A 12,968-nucleotide genomic window follows, 5' to 3' on the forward strand; every position below is an offset into this window, starting at 1 on the left:
TACTTGGTTGACTGGGAGGGATATGGCCCAGAGGAGAGGAGCTGGATCTCTCGTCAACTTATTTTAGATCCCTCTCTAATCCGGGATTTCTATCGAAAGCATCCTAACAAGCCTGGTAGGCCACCTGGAGGTGGCCGTTGAGGGGAGGGTACTGTCACGATGACAGTCGGGATTGTCGTTCCCTGTGTTTCCCTGTGTTTTCCCCATTCTTGTGCTGTGCACTCTTCTCTGTCTGTGTAGTGGGTGTGGCGCATTTCCCTGACTCTGCCTGGCTGGTCACTGGAGCGCACCTGCCGTTCCTCAGCACCTGCCTTCAATCAACCCATCACGCTGACGGCATAAGAACCCTGGCCTTTCTACCACTGGTCGTCAGATCGTTTGTTCAGCCACCGTGGTTGCTAACGTCCAGATTGACTTGAACTATTCTTCCTTGTGATTCCTGTTGAAGTTAATTTAGAAAATAAATCCTTGATTTTCATTTGACGTCGTCTGAGCCTGCATTTGGGTCATCACCGGTTTAAATCATGACACTAGAAGCTTATTGTAAACTTGCAGGTGTGGACTGTGAGCAAAGCTGCCCAAATATACAACAAGACAAGAATATACACATACAACATACACCATAATGTCAGTGAAGAACATGTTCCCTCAAGTTTGTTTCAATCTTTAGAACCTTCTCCCTTACCCTAACCATTACTAGTAATGCCTACACTACATGCATTATAGTTACTCAAACATCCATGTATCCAAAAACCCCTCACCCTTTAGGTAAGAACTAGAATTCACTTTAGGGTCTGTCACTTTAAGGTTCGCTTTCATAATATTTTTTATGTGAGAAAAGCTCAGACAAGGATTAAAAAAAGTCAAGTATGTTTTGAATGTATTGGCTACATTTAACAATTTGGCTAACTATAGCCAACATTTTGTTATTGTTTTAATATATTTCTTGATTATCTTTCGGTGTTTTTTAAGTTTTTTTTCTCGACATTTCATTATGTTTAAACGTTATTATGGCTCTCCTTTTCCTTCTCTGGACAGCCCCAAAACCTAAAACCTCTCTACCTTTACTTTACTACAATTTTCTAGGGCCTAAACCTTAACCAGAGCCTCAGAAATGGGGTTTCGCCTCATTAGCTGCAGCCTTTGGTTCCCATGAGGACGACTCGTTCAGAAAATGTCCATGTTTATGCAGGAAAAGGTGGTCAAGAGGTACCAATTTGCACACACACACACACGTGTTGTCATCAGGTTGGCCAGGTTACAGGGCAGGCAGGATGTATAAATAAACACCAGTACATGCAGATGTAACTCTCATGGACATGGTCATAACACAAACAGAGCCACAGTAAAACAAAGAAGTCTTTAAAGCTGCTGCCGCTGCTGCGTTAGCTTGAAGCCCAGATCCCACAGGTCAGAGTTCACATGGGCCACTCAGTGTCCGAATAACATCATTTCACAGTATAAAATGTTATATGTCACAGTAGCATAACAAGTGTAAGATATTAAGACAACAAACTGTTAAATAAGTGTTGGAAGTGTATAAACTACAATAGTTTGACTGACGTCCGTCTTCAAGTGTAGAAAGTGTTATGTGATAACAGCTCGAGAGAATGAAGAGAAATATTTAGCAAAAAGAAATTTGAAAGTGGTCGTTTTCTTTTTGAAAAAAAAAAACAAAAAATTTGTTTTGCATTCTTTTGTCAAGATGGCGCCACACTAGCAGCTTCTGCTTATGATTTCTATTTATGGTCCAAATGAAACTACTCTTACAAAATATGCATCCTTTGATTAATCAACTGTTAAAAAACACTACTACTGCCAAACTAACTGGGGATGGAATAGAAGTTAATGATGCTTTTGCACAGGAAGTAGATGTGTAACGACTAGTTGATGGTAAATAATATCAACAATGTGCTGGTCTTTTTATACTGATTAATTTATGGCTCAGATGAGGACTTAGTCATTCACACTAAAGTCATGTGACTACTTGTTTTACTTTCTTGTCTCATATGGAGGATAATAAAGTACAAAAAGAATCAACATTAGCTGTTAGACCTGCAATGAAGACAGAACTCAATCATTGTCTACTCGCCAACTAAACTTTACTAATGACTGAAACAGAAAAGCGTGTTATCCATGTGTAGTGTATTACTTCATTATTTAAAATTAAAATCTTTCAATATGTGACACATCAACACAAAAACCATCCTAATTGGAACCTGATGAGGACTGGAGTAATTACAGAGCTTGTTTTGGCAGTTTGAGTTAACGTGGTCCAACAGACGACCCACCAGGACGTGCTCAACCAACGGCCTGAATCAATAGATGGTCATCAATTGGACGTTGCTCATTCCTTGACTGTGTTGTATAACTCTTATTCTAAGGCCAAATGTAAGTGTGAGTGTTCTCTCTCTTTCTCTCTCTCTCGCTCTCTCCGTCACACCCTACAGTTTCACTGGAAAAAGCCTGAGGTTTTACCTCTCCAACTTCCCTGTTCTGGGTATTTTCTTTTTGTCATATCTAACTTTAATTAAAATAATTATTTGAAGAAACACCTGTGATATTTTCTATATGAGGTCAACACAGATATTCTACAGTAACTGCGCATTTCCAACTATCGTTGGGCAAGACATTACCTGTGGCATTACGGGGTTTAGACAACATTGACTGAGGTTATGAATGACAGACTAGATGACTAATCACTTGTTGAATTTTCCATTCATTGTCCTCAAGCACTTTTTCTTATATTACAGGGAAAAAAACAATGATGAGATTGGATAAACAGCCCTTGGCAACTTTAGGAGTTTGCTCACATTGAAATGAAATGTGAACTAATTAAAAACATGATATAATTAAAACATCTCTTCTATCTTCACTCTGTGACAGTCAACTACAAGCTTATACACAAAGAATGTGTAGTTCTTAAAGAAAGGACTCAACTCAAACATGTGAATATTTATATCTACATAGATATAGAGATATGCGTTACTTTGTGTGTGTATATATATATACACACAAAAGAATTTGCTAACCCTGGACCACATGGGAGTGAATGCATGAATGTGAAGTGGACCATCTCCACCTCCCCCTCCTCCCCCTCCTCCTCCTCCTCCTCCTCCTCCTCCTAGTGAGTGTGGATTTACCCGTCTTGACCTCTCTGCTCAGGAGAGCGGAGCCTCTCTGGAGGTGGTATGGCACTGTGGCTCTGAGGGGCTGCAGGCTGGGGTTGCTGCACCCCCGAGGCGCTCCTCCACTCTTGCTCGACATCCCCCACTCTGCTCCCACGGCCGAGCTCCACTTATGAAAACACACGCACGCACGCACACACAAACGACCTCACAGGTTTTTTTTCTCTGCCTCTTCTGCTCTCCCTCTACATTCAGTTTCTCCAGAGAAAAAGAAATCCACGGCGGTCACTCTGCACCCTGAACACCGAGCTTCCTTTCTGAACAGATGATGACAATGACCATAATTTGCGTCCTTCACTCCTTCTTCTTCCTCCTCCTCCTTACTGCTTATCCCCAAGTTTTTAACCGCGGAGAGAAAGGTGGGGAAAGTAGAGGAGCTCAGTGTGCAGCTGTTAACGAATCACAAGCTTTAGTTCTAGATTCTTCTTCCTTCATGCTGCGGTTTAAGAAGGATGGTGAGGGCTGCGCATAGATTTCCTTCTCTCAAACTATGTGTGCGTGAAGTGACAACACAACAGCTCAACCTGTGCGTGTAACGCGTGCTTGGCTTTACTTTCTGCCTCCCTCTGATTGGCTTCTGCAGAATACTACTGCGTCCTCATTGGCCTTTATGTCCATCTGTCACCAAAAGAGCGAGAAAACTTAAAAGTTTACACCCACTCGGTGAGATTTTCTTTCTTCCCCTCCTCCTCCTCCAACTGGGTCTGTGGGTGAGTGTTTCTGGCATTGTTACTGATTTTTTTTCTTACTAACGACCAAAACCTGCTTCTAATAAGACAGAACCTCATTTCCCAGGCTGTGGATGGAGTTAAGACAAAATGAAGTTTGGTGAGAGTTGAGGCCTTAACCAGTTATTGGTAGTTTTATGGATTATGGTTAAACTTCTGTGTACACAATGGCTTTATAGTATTTTTATTAATGTTAACCAAGAAACTGTCACAACAAGAATAGTTTAGAGTAGCAGGAGAACGACAGATCGTGTGTGAGAGAGAGAAATATTTCACATTTTGCTTTTACTAACTCACCCACATTCAATCTTTGATTTCTACATCTTCACCTGTGGCCTCACCCAAGAATACTCACGTACTCACTGTAATCACAAGTACTCACTGTATTCTGCCCTGCCTCTACTGCAGTACCTGTATTTGTTTTAGAGTTAGTAGACAGTACTGCCATTTGTGTCTCTTACAAAATAATAAGTCACTTTAACAATACAACACAAACACACTGACCCAGTATACAGTCCCTCTACACACTTGAGACCGTGAGAGCTAATGGCTAATTCATCTTAAATCTCTCCCTGTTTATTTATATTTCAATATCGTTATCACTGCAGTAGCTTATATAGGATTTATTTTTATTTATTCATTTCTAAGATTACTGTGCAATGCCTTTTATTACACTATTACACCACAAGGGGGAGCCAGAAAATCCGTATCCCCATACTATACAGTAGTCTGCAGGATCATACACTGGATCACCTTTTAAGCTTTCAGTCAGTAACTTCAGTTCAATTTAGTACATTTCATATCAATTTTAAAAATGCAGGAAATGAGGTTTAACAAAAAAACAAAACAAAATTAAAACTGCTGCGACAAACAAAAGGACATCACTCATGGAAAAGAGACTGTTTATTACAACAAAAACAATAAAGTAAATAGCAAATAAATAAATAAATGGTACAGTTTAGAAGGTAAACTATATGCTATAGAGTAAATGAAAACAGATTCACAAACCCAATGGCTCAAAAAGAGTGCAAGAGTGTGTGTGGAATAATATGCCAATTGAAAGGTGGCAGACCCAAGATTCTTTTCATACTAACACAAAGGTCCCCGGCCTATGGGCCCCGGACTAGAAGCAGTGGGTCACTGAGTACAGGGCCACAAACAATGGCACGAAAACAACATGTTTTTGTGCCATTGATCATTACAGTAAAAGATGTATTTGTTTTTAAAAATGACTAAATTCGCTGTCACCAATTCTCAATATGTCACGATGGTCGTCCCCTACCAAGATACATCACAAAATCTAGAGACAACTAAAAATATATATTTTGATCCTAATAAAACAACAACAAAAAACCCTGGAGTCAAAAGAGTTACAGAAAAGTAAGTATGTATGGTCCACAGGTGAAAGCTTGCTCTCACATGAGGCTCCGATTCAGCTTAACAGTGGGTTCTATTTTTAAGCACATTAAAATTGCATTGACACCCAGACTCTGGGTAATGTTGTCTTACACCAAACCAGTCCAGGGTCCAAAAAAAGTCAGGGTCCACTGGTCTAATACACAAACACTGCAATAGGACAGAATAAGACAATGTAAAATCCCATTCTCTACCTTATACATAGTAAATATCATTTTCCTCTGACAATAATCATCACATCTCTCTATCGGCAGCTGCATTAACAGAGCAGCCTCTGCTGTTTTAGTCACATTTACAAAAGACAGGAAAAAAATAACAGGAAGAGCATAAGGGCACAGATGAGACTGGATGACTTGTCACATGACTTCAGGAAGAATTGTATGATATTGAATGTAGAGATTCACAGATAGTACAACAGGATAGTGCATAAGACGGTTCAAGTGATAAGGTTTGGGAAAATTATAAAAAAAAAAGAAAAAAGAACAACTAAAACAGTTGGAACCTTACAGCTTAATGACTTCAATCTTGTGTGTGCAAAAATCCAAAGACGGTGCCGTGACTCTCCTGGAGCTGGAGGGATGAGAGGAGCAGGGAGTTGGTGGACGCAGCATCACCAGGCAGACAGGCTGAGTTGTGGTTGGCTTGCAGCTCCTAGCTGGGAGAGAGTGCAGGGCTGGGCTCAGTGCTAATGTTGACCAAGCACTCACTGGACTTTAGGCTGGCCAGAGACTTGGAGCTGGGCAAAGAGGCCAGAGATCCACACAGACCCAGCATGGAGGGAGTGTTGTCTTTTCCTGCACAGACAAAAGAAAAATCACACTAACCTTGGTAACACAAAGTAACTGAAATGACCGTACTCTTCTATATGAGCTCGTTATCAACACAGATGTCAACTCACCTGCTGAAGTCCAGGCAGCATCTCCGTTCTGTCTCCCATCAGTCTTCTGGGAGTCAGAGTTCAGACTGATCTCAGCAGACAGCTGCTCCAAACTGTGGAAACTCCTCCTGGTGGAGCAATAACATCACCAACCCTCAAACAAATACTGGCTTTTGATTGAAAAAAATATAGGTAATTTAAAAAAAAAATCGAATTACCTGCGGAACAGTTTGACATTGCATTGGTTGTTTGTGATGGTGGACCACTGGTTGACCAATGGGATGGCGAGGTCCTTAGCCAGATGGGACGAGTCACAAGGCATTAAAGCTGAACTGATGATTAACAGAGAAGAAAAAAAAATCACATTTTTTAAAAATTCTTTACAGTAAGAGAACACCAACTGTAATCCAAACAGGATCTGATCAAATGATGTCTTCAAAATATGGCTGGGGGTAGAACTTTCACACGTTCGTGTTTCCCTGCAGCTGTGCCTGAAGCTCCAGCACAATGGACTCCAGCTCCTTCTTCTCCTGTTGACCCTGGACGGTCAGCTCCTCCACCTTGGTTCTCAGATGCTTGTTCTCCATCTCCACATTTTTCAGCTGTGACTCCCGCAGACGTACCAGTTCCTCCAGGTAACCCTGTCATGTGAAAAAGCAAAAAAATAAATAAATACATAAATAAACGACTAAAAAGGCTTCACATTAGTTCCCAGGTTATTTGTCACCTTCTGGGCGTAAACAATCTTGAACCTCTGCTCCATCTTGCGACACTTGTTGCTCCAGCTTTCCTCGTCCGTCACCAGAGGAATGTAAGGATGTTCAGGGACACTCTCCTCGCTATTGCTGCTGTCCACACTGCGACGGTCCTCCTCATCACTCAGGTAGTCGTACCTGAAAACAGTGACCGCGATGGTGAGCGTCACAGCGTTGCTGTTGCTAAAGTTGAGGCGTGGAGGAAAAGACTCACGTCTGAGTAAACTTCAGGTAAGGTGTGTAGTCGATCACAGCTGGAGATTTTCCATCCAGAGTCTCACCCTTCAAACAGAAGCTACACAGGAACAGAGACAAGAGCAAAGTTGACGGTTTAAGAGTGCTGCTGAAAAATACAACAAATACAAACGTACAATATTCAGTTATTCACAGATTATGACATACAATAATTTGTCAATGAATCAAATGATCATGAAGACAAATTATGTCCAAGGATGTTGGAAAAATATTTAAAAAGAGATTAAATCTCTGTTCAGACTCTTTGGTGATTCAGGTTTACTTGACTTTATTTGCAGAAACATACAAGACATTAGATATTTTATTAATATTTAATCACAATGTAGTATTTATAGATGCATAGTATACTGTCCTAGCTACTACAGTTTAGGCTGGCAATCAATATAAAGTACGACGAGACACGTCAAAGGGTCTTTGGGTTAAACATTGATGTATGAGTACATGTACTGTACAGTTTGGACATTGATGCACATGTACTCACCTGAAGTCAATGGCACTCAGTCCAATCAGCATCCCAGTCAGGACCGTGGCCTCCTCTCTCAGCATAATGGCTCCATCATCATAGAACCTCCTGTCATGTAAGGAGGTGGTGTAAAAAACGTCACTGCTACATCAGGAGTTTTCAAGGTCATAGAATATGTTTTCATTGCTTTTATTTTTTCATTTGTGATTATTTAAAGCACAAACACCCCTTAGAATGTACCTTCTACCATGTGTCCTTGGAGGAAAACACTATTTAAAACTCTGTTGATTTGACTTCCTTGACCTTGGGTATATTTGCCTCACTTTTACGTTGAAAGCATTTGAGATAAAAGTGTTTGCCATGAAAAAACAAATCCAACATTTAGCCAACAGGTTAGATATTATTGACCCAAGTGGAACAGATAGTGTTCTGCATCAGCACTGAACAACACTAATGTGAACATCATCATATTTATGTTTATTATTTTCTCATCTCATGTCACGAATCAAAATTGGTTTTCCAATTTCCATTCCAAATGCATAACAAATTGTAACAAAGAGCTACTGACCTGGTGGTTCTTGTGTCTCTCAGAGCAGTGGACACATATTCAGAAAAACGTTTCTCCATCAACGCCACCCGAATCCACGCCCGGCCCTTTAGAGCAAGAAGAAATAATGATGAACACGTGACTGACGTCCTTACTCACTGTTTATATCCATTACTGAACACACACACACCAACGACAACACATTCATGCACGTGAACATCCCCACCTTGGCTCTCGATGTGCTGATGTTCTCTATGTTCTCAATGCTGGTGATGCAGTTGTTCTGCACCTTGCTGCACGCCACTCGGATGTATTCCCAGAAGCTGCGCTGTCCATCTGAGCTGAACCAGCTTCCGGAACCTGTTTGGTGATTTAAACATAGCAGTAAATCATTTTTTACAGTGACATCCTCTGATGCTGAAGCCCCGATGACAGCACAGCTGGCTGGAAAAGTCATGTGATATTTAGACAAATCAAAACAAACATGTTTGTACAAGTTTTTTTTTAAATTTATTTTGGTCCGTCTGCTTGTGCTATATATATGTTACCTGCAGTGTTACCTTTGAAGCGATGGCTGAGGATGTGCTCTAAAATAGCGGCAAAGTTAATAAATTCCTCCGATGAGTCATCTATGGGCTCTGCAGTGTACTTTTCCAGGAGAGTCTTTACGGAGAATCTGAAATAAAAACACACAAACAATAGGGTGGGAAGAATCAAAAAGGAAAAACGTAAATCACAAGACCCTGGAAATCTGACGTGAACTGTATCCCAGCTTACAAACGCACTACTGTATTTGAACCGTGCAACAACAGCACTGATTTTTTAGGAACGGTGCCATCCTATCACACTGAGGTCACCCCGATTGTCCTGTGTGCTACGTACAATACACCCCTTCAATGCTTTGACAGTGCTACCATGAAAACGATACAATAACCCCGCTGTTTTGTTTTTTTCAGCCATTGTGCTTGATGCGCTTCCAAGTCCTTTAAGGTCAAGTCCCTCTCAGGGATCGAACAGTGATCTGATAACTCCCTCCCCTTTATCTGTACGTGGTGGCGTGATCTATTTAGGGCAGCTACTGCTGCTTTAGTTTGGCTTTTGACCCCACATGCTCACCCTGCTGCACTGCAAGCAACTAGTTATGCAGCTTGCATGTTAGGAGCCGGCTTTGAGGCACGGGCTCGGGCTGACTGCCTCAGCTTCCATGGGAAACACTAGCATCACAGAGGGCAAAACAGCCCTGGCAGTGGGAAACACCTCTATAGCCAGGGGAAAAACTACCGTCTCCATGGGCAGCTCCTCCATCTTCAGGGGAGTGACCACCACCTCCATGGGAGACTCTACCATTGAGAGGCAAAAGACGACTGTGGCTCTGGGACGGGCGAGCTTCAGCCGGGGAACCACCACCACCTCCTTCCGCAAAGCCCTGACATCCAAGCGCAGGAACACCTAAATGGAGAGGTCGCCTGCAGCCAGGGCAAAGACACCCAAAACATCCACGCAGTTGAATAAAGACTCTAACAATGAGTGGAAAACCACATTCTCATCAAGCAAGACCTCCTTCACTAAAGGCAGGGTTTCGATCCTGAGGACTAAATACGCCTTCTCCTGGGGTAAATCCTCCGTCTCCTGGAGCAGAAGCACGGCAACTTTGGGCAACACCGGCGTAGCGGTGGTCAAAACATCCATTACAAGAGGGGAGATCACCAGCTCTCTCATCACAGTGACATTCACTCACGGGACCAAGTCTGTGTCTGTGGTCAAAACCACCCTCATCAGAGGCAAAGAGAAAAACAGCAACATCTACTGGAATTTCCACACATGAACCCTCCACACACCTAAATACCTAAGGATATGTCTGTCTGGTCAGTGTTAGCAGGTTGGTAGTTGAAAGAGCTGTTAATGTTTGTGTTCAATGTGCGCTAAATTAATAGGTTGGATGGAATTCATGCGTAATGTTGTGCACAAGTGAAACACGGGTGGAAGATCTGATGGTCCCGCAGTCGGAAGTCGTTCTGAGTGTGTCGTGCAAATGTGCTTGTGATGACATGGTTTACGGTCTGTCAACTTGGCAGGGAGGGGAGATGTGGAACAGCCATGTTTAATGTACTGTATGTGTGGACACGATGGAGGGTGTGTGCATGTGTTTCTCCCCCTGTGTTTTGTACATGTACAGTCAACACACTGTCTGACTCTTTGGTGCCACTGTGATGTACTTGCTGATAAGATTGGTTGATATTCTCAAGTATAAACTACTACATTACTACAAATACTCTGCTATGTGTCAGGCAAAGAAAGCAGTTTTAAACAGGAAATCTGTGCAAGCTGACTAATGTGAGGGTGCATACATAAAGGTAACTGCTCTAAAACGACGCTTGGTTTGGTTGTTTTGTAAAAAAAAAAAAAATACAAACTGACATATCATCAGAAACATAATGTGGGGAAATAAAATAAATATTCAAATATTTAACGCCTGGGATGAGTAAACAGATGGATAATAAACTTAAGGGACACAAAGGACACACAGGAGACATATGGACAACATTAGGACATGTTCTCAGCTCTTATTAAAATCTGACACTAAACAAATCATCCAACATACGGCGCTCACTGCTGTACACAGAGGGAATGTCTTACAATCAGAGACTGTGGGGAACAATGGCTCTGAAGAAAGTGATGTCACCACAGATTGTCCCTTTTGCAACAATGTGTCCTTCAACTATCCGGTGTCGTCGTGGCCGCCGGACAATCGCTCCACTGTCCTGATCGCCCTAGAGAGGCCGTGGCCACCTACGGCTGCCTCTGTCCATTCAGAGGGACACATGGGTGGTATGCGGCCTTCCAGAGCCCACGTCCAACAGCTCAAGGAAAGCATTATGTGACACGGGGGTCGTGCTATCCATGCTTAGCATTCTGGTCTGCTCTGGATCACCACCGATGTTACTATTACCCCCTGAGGTCTCGTAGAGCAGGGCATGCTGCATGAGTGTGCGATGCTTAGCGTGGAGTGAGCCCCAAACCCCGCTGTTGAATCTGGGACAGGAAGAAAAGCTTCTCCTCAATGGGCAACACCAGCTTCTCCGAGGGGAAGACGGCCCTCACCCTGGGCAACACCACAATAAAGAGGGGGAAATCCAAGCTTGCCATGGGGAACTCCTCCATCACCAGGGGCAAGAGCACAACATCTCTGGGCTCCTCCACCATCACAAGCGGGAAAACCAAAATTTCCCTGGGAGGCGCCTCGTTCAGCAGAGGCACCACCACTACATCTTTCCGGAAAGCCTTCTTACCCAAGCGCAAGACGCTCTAGATGATGGGGTTCCACTTTGTGGGGTGGGGGGACTGGCAGAAAAAGTCATCGAAATTCATTACCATCACAGCAAACATACAGACACCACTGCAGAATTTGGACCAAGAGCGAAACCTGGATTAAATTTACTTTTGGAACTTTGACTTGATGTGTTCATGCCGGATTTGTCAAGAGTACAGGTCAGTGACTTTGAACTCTTTCTATCAATATTAAGGCCAGACTCGTGTGGTTGGGTTCTTGAATGGAGCTGCACAGTGTTTGTGGTAGAAGTTCTGCAGGAACAGGCTGAGCATCACCGTGGAGTAAGATTGTAACGATGTGTACCACACTGGCTAGAACACAAGCTAAACTGATGCTAAAGGCTCCACACTCTTCACGGAGAGATCATTGCATTACATGCAATAAATAAAAAATAAATAAAAATTTAGGAGACTCAGTTCAGTGGTTCTTTTCAGGAATGGGTTTTTTGATTGATGGTTCTGTCTGCCTGTCTGTTGACGTGGCTGTAGTCCTCTCTTTAAAAAGCTCAGTAAACTGTTGTAAAAGCCTGTGTGAGCAGCTAAAGTGGCCGCCTTGTCTCAAAGGCACCACAACAGCAGATCTGTGTAGATTCCCATTTGATGTGAAGGGGCATTGCTGGAATGCCTTTAATGCAAATGGTTGGAGTGTAAAAGCAACATGCTCTTGGTACGATTTGACACTGAAAAACAACTGCGGGCCGTTCTGACAGACTCCTTTTGTGCCCCCTCACTCTCCGCCTGGACCTCTGCCAAGGCCACTCTCTTTAAATGCCCTCTTGTTCTCCCTGTCACCCCTTTACTGTACTTACACAAGAGTGTTTGATCTGCAGCACCACCTACGATAATAAACACTGCATCACACGGCCTGAACCTAACACAGTGAACTTCGTATTAACCCTTTTTACCGTTGACCCCCCCAACCTCTCTGTGCACCCACCATAAATGTCTCTAACTCCTTTCTCTTTCTATTCTTCTTTCCTTCTCTTTTTAGTCTGTCCATAACCAACAGGATCAGACGACACAGGCCGACTCTCCACTGGACACAGCCTCACGTAACACCACTCAGTGCTGTGTTTATCACCCTGGACTGTTGGAGGAGTCTGGGCCTGATCTGGATCAGCACACACAGCCTAGAGAGAGAATTCCTGATGAATACTGAGATAGGAATAATAACTGAAACCAAAACCAAACAGATTAACAGATGTAAAAAAAATGCAACTGTGGCAGGGTGTGTCCCTCCCTCTCCTCTCTCTCACCCATCCCTTCTGGTAACAAGTGTCCACGCAAAGTGTTTCATGGTCAGAGGAGGTGAAGAGGGGCTGGAGGAAAAGATGCAGAGTGAGGGTGTGAGGGTGTGAAGCCGTCGATAAGATGTTTAGGCATGAACGAGGAGTGAAATCAAGAACAAC

At 42.9% G+C, this 12,968-nt stretch overlaps 2 protein-coding genes across 3 annotated transcripts in view; both read right to left on the reverse strand.

Annotated features, from left to right (window-relative positions):
• Positions 1 to 3,863, reverse strand: part of fam117aa (family with sequence similarity 117 member Aa) — a 12,360-nt gene extending 8,497 nt beyond the window's left edge. Inside the window, exon 1 of the mRNA XM_008329316.3 lies at positions 3,144 to 3,863. Coding sequence (XP_008327538.1) covers positions 3,144 to 3,267 — 124 coding nt within the window. The 5' untranslated portion in view covers positions 3,268 to 3,863. The remainder of the gene's footprint in view (positions 1 to 3,143) is intronic.
• A 939-nt stretch (positions 3,864 to 4,802) lies between these two features.
• Positions 4,803 to 12,968, reverse strand: part of rundc3aa (RUN domain containing 3Aa) — a 12,503-nt gene continuing 4,337 nt past the window's right edge. Inside the window, exons 2-11 of one of the 2 annotated variants that reach the window (XM_008329320.2) lie at positions 8,790 to 8,905; positions 8,456 to 8,589; positions 8,251 to 8,336; positions 7,701 to 7,790; positions 7,179 to 7,259; positions 6,937 to 7,102; positions 6,693 to 6,850; positions 6,428 to 6,541; positions 6,231 to 6,337; positions 4,803 to 6,126 (exon numbers count right to left, since the gene is read on the reverse strand). In XM_008329320.2, coding sequence (XP_008327542.1) covers positions 5,984 to 6,126; positions 6,231 to 6,337; positions 6,428 to 6,541; positions 6,693 to 6,850; positions 6,937 to 7,102; positions 7,179 to 7,259; positions 7,701 to 7,790; positions 8,251 to 8,336; positions 8,456 to 8,589; positions 8,790 to 8,905 — 1,195 coding nt within the window. In that variant the 3' untranslated portion in view covers positions 4,803 to 5,983. Of the gene's footprint in view, positions 6,127 to 6,230; positions 6,338 to 6,427; positions 6,542 to 6,692; positions 6,851 to 6,936; positions 7,103 to 7,178; positions 7,260 to 7,700; positions 7,791 to 8,250; positions 8,337 to 8,455; positions 8,590 to 8,777; positions 8,906 to 12,968 lie in introns of both variants that reach the window. The other variant, XM_008329319.2, reaches the window with a different exon arrangement.

Source organism: Cynoglossus semilaevis, chromosome 17, assembly GCF_000523025.1.
Source record: "Cynoglossus semilaevis isolate Cse_v1.0 chromosome 17, Cse_v1.0, whole genome shotgun sequence".
Classification (NCBI taxonomy): domain Eukaryota; kingdom Metazoa; phylum Chordata; class Actinopteri; order Pleuronectiformes; family Cynoglossidae; genus Cynoglossus; species Cynoglossus semilaevis.